The following is an 18,815-nucleotide window of genomic DNA, read 5'->3' on the forward strand; positions in this document are numbered from 1 at the left end:
ATAGTTGTTTCTTATTGAATACAAACTAAGCAATAAATTAATGGTAGTGTTACATGAATTCCATTGCAGAATGTTCCCTGACTTAACAGACATAAATGGAACATGGTTTCAGAATTGCTCATGCAAAATGCATTAAGTCCAGTGAGTATTGCAGTGTAGGCTTCCGCACCAACTGTTTTGCAGACAGATAGCAATTGAATGACAGAATGACCGATTATTCTACTTTTGGTGGTGTTAGTTCAGTGAGAAATTTTGTTAGTCCATGACTAAATTGTGTCGTAATATCTTTAATATCCACCTGTCATGGAAAATGAAAGTTTTAATCTTTACAGGAACCATATGAAAGAATTGTGCCATCAAGTCTTGGAATGAGACTTAATTTAAAGGCAAGAGTGCTATATCTGAAACAAGCTATCAACCATATTGAATAATCAATTTTACAAAGACTATATTGAGTATAGTGATTACTACACTCAAAGGCTTATGAATCTTTGAAATCCTCTACCCCAGAGGGATATTAAAGTTATGGAACCTTGAAGGATGAATTAATTAGAAACCATGTAGTAATCCATGTGAGGGATGAGAAGTTCTCAGACTTCCCTCAATCCAAGGAGGATTTAACACTGGAACAGGCTTTCCAATTTGCTATGCAGGCAGAAACCAGGCCCTGAATTGAGCAGCACCACAAGGAATCATTGGGGACTCTCCTGATATGCATAGATCTGGACATTGATTGTGGGATCGCTTAGTTCTATCACCTGCTGGTTATGCCATTTGGCATATATGTAGTCCTGTTTTGTAGATTCACCAGGTTGACATCCCATTTTTAAGTATGCCTCATGCTACTCCTGGCTTGCCCTCCTGCAGTCTTCATTGAACTAGGGGTGATCCCCTGGCTTGGTGGTAAAGGCTGAGTGGGGGATGTGCCGGGCCATGAGGTTACATATTGGGTTGGAGAACAATTCTGCTGCTTTTGATGCCTCATGGTAGCTCAGATTGAGTTGCTACATCTGTTCAAAGTCTGTCCCATTTAGGTCAAAAGTTAGATGAGCAGTGTTTTCAAATAAACCCATTGGACTATAACCTGGTATCGTGTGAGTTTTGATCTTGTCCAACACTGGCACCTCCATAGGTCCCATTTAGCACAGTGGTTATGCCATACAATGATGGAGGCTATTCTAAATGTGAAGGCGAGACTATGTCTCTATAACGACTGTGCGGTGGTCACTATTACCAATACTGTCATGGGCAGATGCATTTGCAGGCAGCAGACTGGTAAAGATGAGGTTAAGTATGTTTTCCTTTTTTTTTGGTTCCCTCACCACTTGCCCCAAACCCAGTCTAGAAACTATGTCCTTCACAACCCTAGCAGCTCGATCAGTAGTACTGTTGATGAGACATTGAAATCCCCCACCAGAGTACATTTTTTGCCCTTGCCAATCTCAGTGCTTCCTCCAAATGTTGTTCAACATGGAGGAGCACTGATTCATCAGTCAAGAAGGGACAATAAGTGTTCATCATTACGAGACTTCCTTGCCCTTGTTTAACCTGATGTCATGAGATTTTGTTGTGTCCGAAGACAATCTCAGTGCAGCTCCCTCCTGACTATATACCACTGCGCCACCATCTCTGCTGGGGGACAGGGTATAACCAAGGATGGTGATGGTGGTGTCTGGGATATTGTCTGCAAGATGTGCTTCCATAAGTGTGATTATGTTAATCTGTTGTTAAACTAATCTGAGACATTTCTTCCACCTTTTGCACTAGCTCCCAGATGTTAATAAGGAGAACTTTGCGGAGTTGACAAGGCTGTTTTTGTTGCTGTTGCCTCTGGTGCCTAGTTCAATGCCAGGTAGCTCTTAGTGCTTAATTTTTTTTGAGACTTCGTAACAATTGATAAAGTTGAATGACTTGCTAGCCCATTTCAGAGAATTAGCCACATTGCTGTGGTTCTGGAGTCAAATTTAAACAAGACCAAGTGAGGATGGCAGATTTCCTTCCCTGAAGGACATTAGTGAACCAGATGAGTTTTTCTGACAATCAACAGGAGTTACACGGTCATCATTTGACTCATAATTCCAGATATTTATTAAATTCAAATTCTATCCGGGGAGAGCAATAAATGCTGTCCCAGCCAGTGATGCCCACATAGAGTCATAGAGATATACAGCATGGAAACAGACCCTTACGTCCAACCCGTCCATGCTGACTTTGTGTGAATGAAGTTTTAAAAAGCATCAACTTTACTGAGAAGTAATATGTTAGACACCTTCACTTTAAGAGGTTGGCTCACACTGAGCTACGGTACCTGTTGCACTCACATAGCTCACACATCCAGCCAGCATATGGATATCATTGCCTATGCTTCCAAGCTTACCATGACCCATTTATAGTCTGTTATGGCCCATTGAGGCTGCAGGGGGTGATATCAGTGACACCCCCCAAAACACAGTCACAATTGTATCATTGAGGTTACCATGGCTGTCTATGCCAAAAAAGTATTTACATCCCCTCCCCCCTCAACAGTGTGAAGTATGATGAGAGAGCTCTAGGTTTGACATTTATGGCATCTCTACCATTCTTACATCAGATTTGCATCAAGCTGGTATGAGTGCATCAGTTAGGGAAAAGTATTATTTAAGGTCCTACCCTTTGGCCAACATGATATCAGAATGACATTCTGTGGATGTGGTACTCAAGTAAAGTCAAACTGGAATATTCTCAGGGATGACAGTTAGTAATAAATATAGAAGAAAATGCAATTATTTAGAGGTTTAATGGAGTAGATGGAGAGAACCTGTTTCTATTATCAGGACAGAGGACCAGAGGACATTGATTAAAGAAAATTGCAAAAGAATGTCGATCAGGGGAGAAGCTGATGAGTTTTTTATGGAATGGGCTATGACCAGAAATGCATTGCCTGAAATGAACAGACAGTGAGAATAGGCGACTAACTTGTGAACTCTTGCAAGGGTCTATGAAGATGATGAACAAATGGCCTTCTCCTGTGCTGTACGATTCTAACAGATCCATTTTTATATGTATTAACACTGATCAAAATTCGAGATAATATTGGAAGTCCATGAATATTTCATCCGCTGCACCGGATGTGGCCTCCTCTATATGGGGAGACAGGCCGCCTACTTGCGGAACGTTTCAGAGAACTCCTCTGGGACACCTGGACCAACCAACCCAACCACCCCTTGGCTCAACAATTCAACTCCCCCTCCCACTCCACCAAGGACATGCAGGTCCTTGGACTCCACCATCGCCAGACCATAGCAACACGACGCCTGGAGGAAGAGCGCCTCATCTTCCGCCTAGGACCCCTCCAACCACAAGGGATGAACTCAGATTTCTCCAGTTTCCTCATTTCCCCTCCCCCCCCCCCCCCCCCCCCCCTTGTCTCAGTCCCAACCCTTGAACTCAGCACCACCTTCCTAACCTGCAATCTTCTTCCTGACCTCTCCGCCCCCACCCCCACTCCGGCCTATCACCCTCACCTTAACCTCCTTCCACCTATCACATTTCCAACGCCCCTCCCCCAAGTCCCTCCTCCCTACCTTTTATCTTAGCCTGCTGGACACACTTTCCTCATTCCTGAAGAAGGGCTTATGCCCGAAACGTCGATTCTCCTGCTCCTTGGATGCTGCCTGACCTGCTGCGCTTTTCCAGCAACACATTTTCATCTCTGATCTCCAGCATCTGCAGTCCTTACTTTCTCCTGGATGGGATTTATCCCAAGATTCTCTGGGAAGCCAGGGAAGAGATTGCAGAGCCTTTGGCTTTCATCTTTATGTCAACATTGTCTACAGGAATAGTGCCAGAAGACTGGAGGATAGCACATGTTGTTCCCTTGTTCAAAAAGGGGAGTAGAGACAACTTGGGGAAACTATAGACCAGTGAGCCTTACTTCGGTTGTGGGTAAAACATTGGAAAGGCTTATAAGAGATAGGATTTATAATCACCTAGAGATGAATAAGTTGATTAGGGATAGTTAACAGTTTTGTGAAGGGTAGGTCTTGCCTCACAAACCTTATTGAGTTCTTTGAGAAGGTGACCAAACAGGTGGATGAGGACAAAGTGGTTGATGTGGTGTATATGGATTTCAGTAAGGCATTTGATAAGATTCCCCACGTTAGGCTATTGCAGAAAATACGGAGGGTGATTTAGTAGTTTGGATCAGAAATTGACTAGCTGACAGAAGACAGAGGGTGGTGGTTGATGAGAAATATTCATCCTGGAATTCAGTTACTAGTCGGGTACCACAAGAATCTGTTTTGGGGCCACTGTTGTTTGCCATTTTTATAAATGCCCTGGATGAGGGCATAGAAGGAGAGGTTAGTAAATTTGCAGATGACACTAAGGTCGGTGGAGTTGTGGATGGTGCAGAAGGATGTTGTAGGTTACAGAGAGATATAGATAAGCTGCAGAACTGAGCTGACAGGTGGCAAATGGAGTTTATTGAGGAAAAGTGTGAGGTTATTCATCTTGGAAGGAGTAACAGGAATGCAGGGTACTGGGCTAATTGTAAGATTCTTGGTAGTGTAGATGAGCAGAGAGATCTCGGTGTCCAGGTACATAGATCCTTGAAAATTGTCACCCAGGTTGACAGAGTTGTTAAGAAGGCATATGGTATGTTAGCTTTTATTGGTAGAGGGATTGAGTTTTGAAACTTTGAGATCATAATGCAGCTGTACAAAACTCTAGTGCGGCCACATTTAGAATATTGTGTACAGTTCTGGTCACCGCATTATAGGAAGGGTGTAGAAGCTTTGGAAAGGATTCAGAGGAGATTTACTAGGATGTTGCCTGGTTATGGAGGGAAGGTCTTACAAGGAAAGGCTGAAGGACTTGAAGCTGTTTTCATTAGAGAGAAGGTTGAGAGGTGACTTAATTGAGACATATAAGATAATCAGAGGGTTAGATAGGGTGGACAGTGAGAGCCTTTCTCCACAGATGGTGATGGCTAACACGAGGGAACACAGCTTTAAATTGAGGGGTGATAGATATAGGACAGATATCAGAGGTAGTGTCTTTACTCAGAGTAGTAGGAGCATGGAACGCACTACCTGCGACAGTAGTAGACTCATCAACATTAAGGGCATTTAAATGGTAATTGGATAGGCATATGGAGGAGAATGGAATAGTGTAGGTTAGATGGGCTTCAGATTGGTTCCACAGGCCTGTGCAACATAGAGGGCGAAAAGGCCTGTATTGCACTGTAATGTTCTATTCTGTGTTCCAAAAAGATAAAACACTGAGTCACAAAACATGGAAAATAGCAAGGGTTGGAGATCATACAAAAGCAAAGAAAAATGAAATTAGTATTGCAATTTCTTTCCTTTTAAATAGAAAGTCAAATCAAGATGAAAGACTTGGCTGTAGTATAAAACCTGATCACAAAGCAAGTTTAAAATTTCAATATTTCTGTGATAAAAGATGCACACTGAGCTACTCAAAAAATTAGTTCCAATGTATAAATGTTGTAAGCTGGAACCAAATATAGCTTTATGATACAGGTTTCTGTTACATTAATGAAAATATAATGTACCCTCACCTGATTTGAGCCAGCTGTTGCTGTTTTTACAGTCCTTGGAGGAAATTTTCACATTTATTGTGATGTTGTGGGTTCCTTCAGAATTTAATGCCGAAAAGGAATTGTTTCTGGTGATGTTTTGGAGATCAAGGCATGCCGTCTGAAAACTCACCTTGGCAATTTTTGGGTAAGGACCTATCACCAAGCAAATGATTGTATCTGTTGGGGGAGAAAAGCCAAGCAAACAATGATATCTGTTGGGGAAAAAGCCACTTTTTCCAGGTCAGATTTAAATATTGGTTGGAGGAACAAGCTGATTGTGAAATAGAACAGAGAGGAGAATTTACACAAGGAATTTACACAACTGGATCAGGCCATTGCAATAAAGTTAATACAACTTTTTTACATCTTTAATGTAGAAAGATAAGTCAATGCCCCAATTCCGTTAGTATTATCAAGCAAGTTATTGAAAATGAGTCACAAAATGGGATATTTGGACAGGTGACCGAAAGCTAGGTTTAAAAAAAAAGCTGGAAGGAGTGTCTTAGAAGAGGACAGAACTGGAGATCAGCAGAGGATTAGGAAGGAATTTTCAAAGCTTAGGTCCTTGATGTCTGAAGGCATTCATCTACAGAGTGCAGTCTACAAAGGGCCTAATATTTTAACATATACTCTTCTTAGTGATACAGTAAATATGAATGAAGAATAGTGGACTGTTGAGTGTTACGTGTTTGTCTTTTGGAATGGAACTAAATATTCCAATCTATCTTAAAAAGGAGTTTAAAAGGTTCAGAGAAGAGGAGGCAAAGAAAGATAGCAGTAGATTTCCATCTTTGCATCATAGGCTTCCCCATTCCATTTTAATTCCATTAGTGTACACATCAGATAGATTCAATAACACATAAACAATTTATTCTATCAGGTTTCTGCCGAACCACATAGATTAATATCTAAATTTTGATAGCAATTTTAATAGTGGAGTTCTGTATCTATTCCCACTGCTTCAGAATCACTTAACTTTGGCACTTACGCCAGGTCTGGGGTCCAATGAAGGAAGGAGTAACTGTTGTTTTATTGCATAGATTTCAGAAAGACCTACACCTTTAAAACAGCCAGATAAAATCACAAGATGTGACATTATACTCTAAGAAGTCTCCAACTTACTCTCTGTGCATTCAGGCTGTTACTCAGCAGTCAGTCGGTCTGCTAGTCCATCAGTTGGTCTCCAGTCGGTTAGTCTACTGGTCAATCTGCAAGTCAGCCTGTTATTCTGCAGTTAGTCAGTTTTGCTAGCCCATCAGTTCCTCAGCAGTCAGTCATTCTGCTAGTCTGTTAGTCAGCAGTCAGTCAGCCAATTTGCTTGTCTGTCATAGAGTCATAGAGATGTACAGCATGGAAACAGACCCTTTGGTCCAACCTGTCCATGCCGACCAGATATCCCAACCCAATCTGGTCCCACCTGCCAGCACCCGGCCCATATCCGTCCAAACCCTTCCTGTGCATATACCCATCCAAATGCCTTCTAAATGTTGCAATTGTACCAGCCTCCACCACTTCCTCTGGCAGTTCATTCCATACACCTACCACCCTCTGTGTGAAAATGTTGTCCCTTAGGTCTCTTTTATATCTTTCCCCTCTCTCCTAAACCTATGCCCTCTAGTTCTGGACTCCCCAAGGAAAAGACTTTGTCTATTTATCCTATCCATGCCCCTCATGATTTTGTAACCCTCTATAAGGTCACCCCTCAACTTCTGACACTCTAGGGAAAACAGCCCCAGCCTGTTCAGCCTCTCCCATAGCTCAAATCCTCCAACCCTGGCAACATCTTTGTAAATCTTTTCTGAACCCTTTCAGGTCTCACAACATCATTCCGATAGGAAGGAGACGAGAATTGCACGCAATATTCCAACAGTGGCCTAACCAATGTCCTGTACAGCCGCAACATGACCTCCCAACTCCCGTACTCAATACTCTGACCAATAAAAGAAAACATACCAAATGCCTTCTTCACTATCCTATCTACCTGCGACTCCACTTTCAAGGAGCTATGAACCTGCACTCCAAGGTCTCTTTGTTCAGAAACACTCCTTAAAGACCTTACCATTAAGTGTATAAGTCCTGCTAAGATTTGCTTTCCCAAAATGCAGCACCTCGCATTTATCTGAATTAAACTCCATCTGCCACTTCTCAGCCCATTGGCTCATCTGGTCAAATTCCTGTTGTAATCTGAGGTAACCTTCTTCACTGTCCAGTGTACCTCCAATTTTGGTGTCATCTGCAAACTTACTAACTGTACCTCTTATGCTCACATCCAAATCATTTATGTAAATGACAAAACGTAGAGGACTCAGCACTGAATCTTGTGGCACTCCATTGGTCACAGGCCACCAGTCTGAAAAACAACCCTCCACCACCACCCTCTGTCTTCTACCTTTGAGCCAGTTCTGTATCCAAATGGCTAGTTCTCCCTTAATTCCATGAGATCTAACCTTGCTAACCAGTCTCCCATGGGGAACCTTGTTGAACGCCATACTGATGTCCATATAGATCACATCTATCGCTCTGCCCTCATCAATCCTCTTTGTTACTTCTTCAAAAAACTCAATCAAGTTCGTGAGACACGATTTCCCACTCACAAAGCCATGTTGACTATCCCTAATCAGTCTTTGCCTTTCCAAATACATGTACATCCAGTACCTCAGGATTCCCTTCAACAACTTGCCCACCACCGAGGTCAGGCTCACCGGTCAATAGTTCCCTGGCTTGTCCTTACCACCCTTCTTAAACAGTGGCACCATGTTAGCCAACTTTCGGTCTCCGGCACCTCACCTGTGACTATCGATGATATAAGTACCTCAGCAAGAGGCCCAGCAATCATTTCTCTAGCTTCCCACAGAGTTCTAGGGTACATCTGATCAGGTCCTGGGGATTCATCCACCTTTATGCATTTCAAGACACTTCCTCCTCTGTAATATGGACATTTTGCAAGGTGTCACCATCTATTTCACTACATTCTATATCTTCCATATCCTATTCCAAAGTAAATATTGATGCAAAATACTCACTTAGTATCTCCCCCATTTCCTGCGGCTCCACATAAAGGCTGCCTTGCTGATCTTTGAGGGGCTCTATTCTCTCCCTAGTTACCCTTTTGTCCTTAATGTATTTATAAAAACCCTTTGGATTCTCCTTAACACTATTTGCCAAAGCTATCTCATGTCCCCTTTTTGCCCTCCTGATTTCCCTCATATGTATACTCCTACTGCCTTTATACTCTTCTAAGGATTCACTCGATCTATCCTGTCTATACCTTACATATGCTTCCTTCTTTTTCTTAACCAACCCCTCAATTTCTTTAGTCATCCAGCTTTCCCTATACCTACCAGCCTTCCCTTTCACCCTAACAGGAATATACTTTCTCTGGATTCTCATTATCTCATTTCTGAAAGCTTCCTGTTTTACAGCCACCCCTTTACCTATGAACATCTGCCCCCAATCAGCTTTTGAAAGTTCTTGCCTAATACCATCAAAATAGGCCTTTCTCCAGTTTGGAACTTAAACTTTTAGATCTGGTCTATCCTTTTCCATCACTATTTTAAATCTAATAGAATTATGGTCGCTGGCCCCAAAGTGCTCCCCCACTGACACCTCAGTCACCTGCCCTGCCCTATTTCCTAAAAGTTGGTCAAGTTTTGCACCTTCTCTAGTAGGTACATCCACATACTGAATCAGAAAATTTTCTTGTACACACTTAACAAATTCCTCTCCATCTAAATCCTTAGCACTATGGCAGTCCCAGTCTATGTTTGGAAAGTTAAAATCCCTTACCATAACCACCCTATTATTCTTGCAGATAGCTGAGATCTCCTTACAAGTTTGTTTCTCAATTTCCTCTGACTATTAGGGGGTCCACAATATAATCCCAATAAGATGATCATCCATTTCTTATTTCTCAGTCCCACTCAAATAACTTCCCTGGATGTATTTCCGGGAATATCCTCCCTCAGCACAGCTGTAATGCTATCCCTTATCAAAAATGCCACTCCCCCTCCTCTCTTGCCTCCCTTTCTATCCTTCCTTTAGCATTTGTATCCTGGAACTATAAGCTGCCAGTCCTGTCCATCCCTGAGCCATGTTTCTGAAATTGCTGTGGTATCCCAGTCCCATGTTCTTAACCATGCACTGAGTTCATCTGCCTTCCCTGTTAGGCCCCTTGCATTGAAATAAATGCAGTTTAATTTATTAGTCCTACCTTGTCCCTGCCTGCCGAGATTGTTTGACTCGCTTCTGTTCTCAACTGTACCAGTCTCAGATTGATCTCTTTCCTCACTATCTCCCTGGGTCCTCCCGAGCAGCTACAGCTAATCTCCTTGCCAATATATTAGTCCCCTTCCAATTTAGGTGCAATCCGTCCTTCTTGTACAGGTCACTTCTACCCCAAAAGAGATTCCAATGATCCAAAAATGTGAATCCTTCTCCACTACACCAGCTCCTCAGCCATGCATTCATCTGTTCTGTCCTCCTATTCCTGCCCTCATTAGCTCGTAGCACCGGGAGTAATCCAGATATTACTACTCTCGAGGACCTCCTTTTTAAATTCTTGCCTAACTCACTGTAATCTCCCTTCAGAGTCTCAACCTTTTCCCTTTCTATGTCGTTTGTTCCAATGTGGACAATGACCTTTTGCTGGCCCCTTTCCCCCTTAAGAACTCTCTGAGACATCCTTGATCCTGGCACCAGGGAAGCAACACACTTTTCTGATTTTTCGCTGCTGGCCCCAGAAACATCTGTCTGTACCTCGGACTAGAGAATCCCCTCACACAATTGATCTCTTGGAACCCGACGTACCCCTCGTTGCATTAGAGCCAGTCTCAATATCAGAAACTTGGTTGTTCATGCTATGTTCCCCTGAGAATCCATCACTCCCTATATTTTCCAAATCAGCATATTTGTTTGAAACGGGTATAGCCACAGAAGACTCCAGCACTAGCTGCCTACCTCTCTTACCTTTCCTGGACTTAACCCATCTCTGTGGAGAAAGTGAGGACTGCAGATGCTGGAGATCAGAGCTGAAAAATGTGTTGCTGGAAAAGCGCAGCAGGTCAGACAACATCCAAGGAGCAGGAGAATTGACGTTTTGGGCATAAGCCCTTCTTCAGGAATGAGGAGGGTGTGCCAAGCAGGCTAAGATAAAAGGTAGGGAGGAGGGACTTGGGGGAGGGGCGTTGGGAATGTGATAGGTGGAAGGAGGTTAAGGTGAGGGTGATAGGCAGGAGAGGGGATGGGGGCGGAGAGGTCGGGAAGAAGATTGTAGGTCAAGAGGCGGTGCTGAGTCTGAGGGTTGGGACTGAGATAAGGCGGGGGAAGAGGGGAAATGAGAAAGCTGGAGAAATCTGCATTCATCCCTTGTGGTTGGAGGGTTCCTAGGCAGAAGATGAGGCGCTCTTCCTCCAGGTGTCGTGTTGCCATTGTCTGGCAATGGAGGAGGCCAAGGACCTGCATGTCCTTGGTGGAGTGGGAGGGGGAGTTAAAGTGTTTGGCCATGGGGTGGTTGGGTTGGTTGGTGTGGGTGTCCCAGAGGTGTTCTCTGAAATGTTCCGCAAGTAGGCGGCCTGTCTCCCCAATGTAGAGGAGGCCACATCGGGTGCAGCAGATGCAGTAAGTGATGTGTGTGGAGGTGCAGGTGAATTCGTGATGGATATGGAAGGATCCCTTGGGACCTTGGAGGGAGGTCAGGGGGGAGGTGTCGGCACAAGTTTTGCATTTCTTGCGGTTGCAGGGGAAGGTGCTGGGAGTGGAGGTTGGGTTGGTGGGGAGTGTGGACCTGACGAGGGAGTCGCAGAGGGAGTGGTCTTTCCGGAACGCTGATAGGGGAGGGGAGGGAAATATATCCTTGGTGATGGGGTCTGTTTGGAGGTGGCTCTGTGACTGTATCTGAGACTTCCCTCCCTTCCTTTAACTGCCATCCATCACATACTGTTGCTGTTGCAAATTCCTCATTGCTTCTAACTGTCTCTCCAACCGATGTCAGTTATTCAACCAGTGAGACAATCATTCTGCCAGTCAGTCAGTTAGTCAGCAGTCAGTCTACTAACCCATCAGAAGAAAGTGAGGACTGCAGATGCTGGAGATCAGAGTCAAAAAGTGTGGCACTGGAAAAGCACAGCAGGTCAGGCAGCATCCGAGGAGCAGGAGAGTTGATGTTTTGGGCCCACACCTCTCCCTCCCCTCCATCCAAGGTGCCAAAGGATCCTTTCACATCCGGCAGAGATTTTCCTGCACATCCAAACACCTCACCTACTGTGTCTGTTGCTCTTGATGGTCTCCTCTACCTTGGGAAGACAGGATGCCAACTTGCGGAAAGTTTCAGAGAACATCTCCTGCACACACGGCCCTTTGGCTGAATATTTGAACTCCCCCTCCCACTCCGCCAAGGACATGCAAGTCCTAGGCTGCCACCACAGCCAAATCCAACCTACCCGATGCCTGGAGGAAGAACACCTCATCTTCCACCTTGGGACCCTCCAACCACACGGCATCAATGTTGATTTTACCAGTTTCCTCATCTCCCCTCCCCCACCTTATCCCAGATCCAACCCTCCAACTCAGCACTGCCCTCTTGAACTGTCCTCCTTGGCCATCTTCCTTTCCACCTATTCACTTCATCCTTTGCTCCGACCTATCACCATCACCCTCCACCTTCACCTATTACCTTCCAAGCTACCTTCCCCTCAGCCCCATCTCCCAACTATTTATCTGTCAGCCTCCTTGGGATCCTCCCACATTCCTGATGAAAGGCTTATGCTCAAAACATCAACCCTCCTGCTCCTCAGATGCTGCCTGACCTGCTGTGCTTTTCCACTGCCACACGTTTTGACTGCTAGCCCATCAGTTGGTCAGCCTGTCAATTCTGCATAAATAGAATAATCCAGAATGTAAATCCAAGTCTAAAATTTCAACTCAGTGTAAATAATTGGCTGTTAACAAGCTTTCAGATAACTTTCGCAGTGTGAACCAGACCTTCTATGTTAATTGGACTAATGTATGGAAAACTTCAAATAGTGATGACATCAATGAAAAATAGAGAAACAGAGAATTATAGCTGTATGTAACAATTCAAACAATGCTTCAAATTGTTCCTCCTGTCTTCTTCCTGGATGAGGGACATCTCATCTCTAACCACGATGAGGTTGTTATCACACATAATGATTCAAAATCATGTTTTTTGTTTTTGCACTCCTGACAGAGAGCACTACTTGCCAGGCAAATAACATATGCAATGCATGCTGTCTTGATCAAACTGGCTGTAATTTGCTTTTCAAGGGTTTAGAAAATTGCAAATAACAGATTCTGCAACCTAAAATCCATGGCTAAGTACAAACCATTTGTAGTATGATTGAAATAGGCCTCAGTTTCACTGGTTCTAGGTACAGAATGTCAGGAACAACATATTGGACTTTGAATTGGAGACAAACTAGAATTAAAGATTTGAAAGCAAGCAAGACCTTCTCACTCAGAGGGAAGTGTACTGCCACCGAACCAAGGAGGACGCTGCAAGTTGCTTTACTGACAATCTTCTGATTCAAAAAGCATTGGTCACTGAACCAGCTCATGAAAATTCATGATTTCCCTTCTGAGAAAAGAATTTCATATCTGGAGGCCACTCGCATATTATATTTGTTATTGCCTAAGTACCTTCGGTGACTGCAGGCACAGCTTCAAGGATATCGTCCTTCTCAGACTGTTGTCCTTTTAGACTCAACAGCAAGAGCTCAGCTTCATCGGTGCAGTTCCCAGTGGAAATTTTAACCATCTTCACAAAGTGAGTTCCATCAAACAATTCAATCAATGAAGCATTATTTTTACTGCTGTCATCATGAGTCAGGCAAGTCATTTCAAACGTCAACTGGATGGATTCCTGGTAGAAAGTGTTGGTTGAACATGAGATTTGAACAGGTGAAGAAAATATATTTTCTTCAGGCATAGGTGCAAAAGCCCAAACGAAAGGGTAAGCTGTGATTATACAATGGAGACAAACAAAGAATTAACATTGAGAAGAGACTGTAAGTATCAGATACCATAATGGATATATTACAGAAACACCTTACCACAACAGCATCTAATCTTATAATTTATTCACAACTTTATTTTCAACTGGCAGATATATTATGTGAAAGACAATTCTTTATCCAATCAAAACTCCATATATTAAATATTAATGAGGTCTAATTATTGCTGCAACCAAATCAATCTTTTAACATATCTCTACGCAATATTTTCCTAAAATTGGCTTCCCAAAATTGAATACAGTAACTCCAACTGAGACCACACTAAGATGTTGTACACTTTTAACATTTAATTATCTCCTTTTATATTCTGTACTTAGAGTCATAGAGATGTACAGCATGGAAACAGACCCTTTGGTCCAACCCATCCATGCCGACCGGATATCCCAACCCAATCTAGTCCCACCTGCCAGAACCCAGTCCATATCCCTCCAAACCCTTCCTATTCATATACTCTTCCAAATGCCTCTTAAATGTTGCAATTGTATCAGCCTCCACCACATCCTCTGGCAGCTCGTTCCATACACAAACCATCCTATGTGTGAAAAGGTTGCCCCTTAGGTCTCTTTTATATCTTTCCTCTCTCACCCTAAACCTATGCCCTCTAGTTCTGGACTCCCTGACCCCAGGGAAAAGACTTTGACTATTTATCCTATCCATGCACCTCATGATTTTGTAAACCTCTATAAGGTCACCCCCCAGCCTCCGACGCTCCAGGGAAAACAGCCCCAGCCTATTCAGCTTCTCCCTATAGCTCAAATCCTCCAACCCTGGCAATATCCTTGTAAATCTTTTCTGAAACCTTACAAGTTTCACAACATCTTTCTGATAGGAAGGAGACCAGAATTGCATGCAATATTCCAACAGTGGCCTAATCAATGTTCTGTACAGCCGCAACATGACCTCCCAACTCCTGTACTCAATACTCAGAAAATCAGATTCATTTTGTCATTTCTAATGCCACCTAAATGATTTTGGAACCGCACACCAGGTTATCAGCTTCTCTCCTTCACTTAGAATCTTCTGATTTGAATGTTACTGCTCACCCTAACCTTTCCTGTGTTATTTCCACTTTGACATACTGAATTTCATCTGCCACCAATCTGACTATCCTGCCAGAATGTCAATCCTCATCAGAATGAGGCTAATCCCGCCCAAATTTGGTGTCTTCCAGAACGTTCAGTAACGTTCCTTGTATTTTTAAATTGAGATCAATTATGTTTATTGTAAGTAAGATGGACTCCAAACACATCCCTGTTGAACAACACTTCCCACATCCCTTCATTTTTCATATCACTTTGTTTTCTGTCCTACAAACACGTCTTACTCTTGAGACACAATTCCCTTTGCTTTGCCTTTATCATGCTCCTTGATCATCAAATAGAATTATAGAATTCTACAGTGCAAAAGAGGCCATTCCTCCAGCATATTAATGTCAGCTGTTTGAATCAGCTACCCAAACAATTCTATTCACCTCCTGTTTCCACAATTTGCCATTTTCAACAATATCCAACACCTTCCCGCAAATTACTAATGATTCTTCTTCCAGAAATTTCCAGGGAACATCACTTACAACTAGGGGGGATGCATTTAAGGTGAGCGGGGAAAGTTCAAAGGAGATGTGAGAGGCAAGATTTGTATACAGAGAGTATTAGGAGTCTGGAACGCGCTGCCAGGGGTAGTGATGGAGGCAGATATGATAGGGGCACTTAAGGGACTTTTAGATAAGCATATGAATATGCTACAAATGGAGGAATATGGACCAGGAGCAGGTGTCATGTTCGGCACAATACTGTGGTCTGAAGGGCCCATTCCTGTGCTGCACTGCTCTATATTCTATGTTCTAGCATCCTGCTCATTCAAAAAATGTCATGAAAATCTATAAAAATGACATTTCTTACAACCTTTTCTCTGATTTCATCCCATCATTTTTTGAGGTCAGTCAATTACATGTCTTGTAAAAATCAACATTTACTGATCTTGTTTAACTTTTATTTCTCTAAGTGATCTGTAAGTTCACTCCATATTATGCAATATATTTTCAAGCAGCATAATTATCATCATTTCTTTGAGTGAAGCTGTTCTCCCTTTTTTTTAGACCATGACATGACTCTTGATTTCCACAGTATTTTGGAAAAATAAAAACCCACAATGTCGACATTCTATTCCTCAATGAAATTCAAAACAAAGCTAAATCTCTGGTATGTCTGCCATTCCTTCGCTCCCTGCTACAAGTTCCATTCCTTCAGCTTCTACTAATCCTGCCTTGACTAGCTTTATATTTCTAAAAGGAATGCTCCCTTAGCTCTGATGTTTCAAATGTTGATTGAAACATTGTCTCATACCTGGAAACAGGATCAGCAGCTGTTGGAAAAGGTATGTCACCATCTCGCACACCATGACAAAGTTACTCATCAGATAACACTAGATGAACTGCACATACCCAAACAAACTGTAAGCAGCCTTCCCAGTTACCTTTTAAGTCAGGAAATAATCAGTTGCCAACAATGGGGATGCAGAGTCAAAGAGAAGAAAAAAGTTCAATGTGTTTTGGCCATTGTGCCCCAATGATTGAGGGCTTTCAAAGTGTTACAAAGAAAATAACTAATAGGACAGAGCCAGACAGAATATGTCATTACCCTGTATATTGTTTTAGTTACCTATAAACAGGATCATGGTGTTGTATTTACTTTAAATCCTGTTGTTTCCATTTTTTTCTTTGCCTTTGATCCATATTGTGTCTCAGGAATTAAGCTATGAGAAGGGGTTTGTTTCAGAAATGTATTATTATGTAACCTGCACAATTTACCTTTATTATGATTGGTTCAAATTGTTTCCTTCCAAACACATCAGATCAGGAGAAGACTGTTCAGTCCCTCCACTTGTTGCACTATTATATAAGATCATTGCTGGCTTGCACATTGACTCAATTTACTGACTTTTGCTCTATAGTCATAGAGACAATATTCATAGACACTCCCCTAGCCAGCATGTTAGTGGACTCTGCAAAAAAATTCAGCTATGTAAGTCAGACATGAATTTCACGAATCTTTGTTAACCCTTTTTGATCACTGATCTACTTTGTCTCTGATGGCAGATTGCAGGAACAACTGGTGATTAAATGATAGTTATCTGGTTTAATAAATTTGTAAATAATAAAGTGAAAGTAGTTTCTTAAACAAGAGAGCTTTGGAAAACATCGACAAGTGTCTGTAATTTTTTCATGTATACCCTCTAAGAGCCTGACATAAAAATGTTCAACTTAATGGAGAACTTAAAACAGATACATTTCTTTATGTCCAAATAATAGGAATTCTTACTGGATAATGTAGCATGCACAGCATTTTGGAAGCTGGTCAGTTTGTTACTCATTGGTATTGATAAGCCACTTGATGTTTTCTGATGAAGTGTAATAGCTCTTTTCTGAAATGGAATTGATTCAGTCCAATTAATGGTCAATTAATGTAAATCCTTGTGAATTTAATCTACTTAAATTTAACACTTTAGTTTTAATTCTGACCTTTCCCTATTCAACCCACCACCTTAACATGAAGGCATGCTCCTGGAAAATAGCTGCTGGGATAAATATTCAGCAAAGCTGTAACCTTGATAGACACTCGAGTCCTTCTGATCTTTTGTGCTGCTCCAATAACTGACACAGTTCAGTGGTGATAGCCTGAGACATGTAAATATATGGCTTAGTTTGAGGCATTCAGAAGCTTTTAATGATATAATGTTATACTTAACCATTAACTAGCACAGTGTGTAGTGTAACCCTTGTATGTACGAACAGACAGTGGAAAAGTACTGAGTACATCTGAGTTGTAAAGATAAGCTGATGTAAACACACAATAGGAATGACTTTTAATAAATAGCAGTGTGTACTGGCGGCCTTGGTAGCGGCTGGGAGAGTGAGGCAGACAGCGGGGGTTGTTGCCGCCCTGTGAGTGCAGATGCAGGACATGTTTTAAGCTGTGGTAAAAAAACAACAACTATTTCGCACCACCTCCTGCAGAAAGAGGTTACATGGGGTCAGATATTCGGGAACGCGAGAAGGTGGAGAATGGAGTCAGGTCAACAGTCAATCAAGAAGACAACCACACCTCAATGCTTGCACAATGTTCTATGATTACATGACATTTTGTACTGTATAAAAGACTGGGTCAGGGGCAGGATAGGGGTCAGACTTCGTGAACTGACACACTATATAGTTTGTCAGGGACAGAAAGGTCGAGACCCAGAGCTCTGAATGCTTTATCCACTTACTGCTAAAATAAACTTAAAGTGTGAGACCGGATATCTTCTCCTATTGCTTCATTTAAAGAACACGTAGGACTTGGCTCACACATAGAAGAAAGTAAGTTGGTAGATTGAGCCAAAGTCCGACAGACATCATTATTGCTGAATCAGTGGATGCATAATTAACGTATTTGTCCATAGCAGGGCCTCAAATTCAAAGAATTTGAATTCAAAGAATTCCCCCAAAGAATAACAGTAAATTATTCCACACACTTTTCTGCATGCTGTGGCAGCCATTTTGTCTTGTTATTGAATAGTTCACTTTGGATCAAAGACAACAAGGTTTCAACTTTATCTCCTTGTGAGGAATTTTCAGACTGACTGAGATGCAGAATGGTGCCCCTGTCCAATATGACATGACCCCTCTGTGTTGCTTTCCCTGTCTCTGATGACCTTTTCAGGCTCCTCTTGATTCTAATCAGCCCCTTTATTTAACTGTTATGTCCCTAACTTCCTCCTGAGCTCATAGTTTTGTGAATTGCCATGCCCTTATTGGCCATGCACATTGACCTTGACGTCAATATCGGGACTTGTGAAAATCTCCCTCCTGCAGCTCTCTGTCCTCTCCTACACTATATGGGATCCCACCATTTGATTTTGAATTGTCCTTTTTCACAATAATCATTTCCCAGTGAGCCAATCCAGTGAACTCCAAACCCAGACAAGTTTCCAACTTTGCCAAGACACCAACAGCTGCCCCCTGGTCTGTCCCCTGACCATTATGGCCAGAGGGCATGAAGAGAAATACCAGAGAGTATGAAGAGAAATACCAGAGAAAACTGTATTCTCTTCTTAATTTTAAAATTCAAATTTGACTTATTTTTAAAATGAACCTTGCTGAACTGATGAAATGGCCAGGGCTGACCACACCATTGTATTTCCAGAGCTTCTGAAACCCCGAGCTTTCTACA

The 18,815-nt window shown here is 42.4% G+C and overlaps 1 protein-coding gene across 1 annotated transcript; it reads right to left on the bottom strand.

Moving 5' to 3' along the window:
• Window positions 1-287: 287 nt before the first annotated feature.
• LOC122561802 (uncharacterized) lies at window positions 288-17,455 on the bottom strand. The gene is made up of 4 exons (XM_087999286.1): window positions 16,926-17,455; window positions 13,235-13,552; window positions 5,561-5,758; window positions 288-298 (listed from the first exon to the last, which is right to left on the bottom strand). The coding sequence occupies exons 1-4, from the start codon at window positions 16,975-16,977 to the stop codon at window positions 288-290; spliced, it is 579 nt and encodes a 192-aa protein (XP_087855412.1). The 5' UTR covers window positions 16,978-17,455.
• Between the last annotated feature and the right edge of the window lie 1,360 nt (window positions 17,456-18,815).

The sequence above is a fragment of the Chiloscyllium plagiosum genome, unplaced genomic scaffold, assembly GCF_037043375.1.
Source record: "Chiloscyllium plagiosum isolate Xiang-an unplaced genomic scaffold, Cpla_swu_hap1 HiC_scaffold_23, whole genome shotgun sequence".
NCBI classification, from domain to species: Eukaryota; Metazoa; Chordata; class Chondrichthyes; order Orectolobiformes; family Hemiscylliidae; genus Chiloscyllium; species Chiloscyllium plagiosum.

What these genes read in the sequence shown, in the direction of transcription:
- LOC122561802 (XM_087999286.1), bottom strand. Translation starts at nt 16,977, where the DNA reads ATGAGTAACAAACTGACCAGCTTCCAAAATGCTGTGCATGCTACATTA. An exon ending in TGTGCATGCTACATTATCCA is followed by an intron (nt 13,553 to 16,925) that starts GTAAGAATTCCT and finishes GTATAATCACAG; the next exon opens with CTTACCCTTTCGTTTGGGCT. An exon ending in TGTGCCTGCAGTCACCGAAG is followed by an intron (nt 5,759 to 13,234) that starts GTACTTAGGCAA and finishes CTCCCCCAACAG; the next exon opens with ATACAATCATTTGCTTGGTG.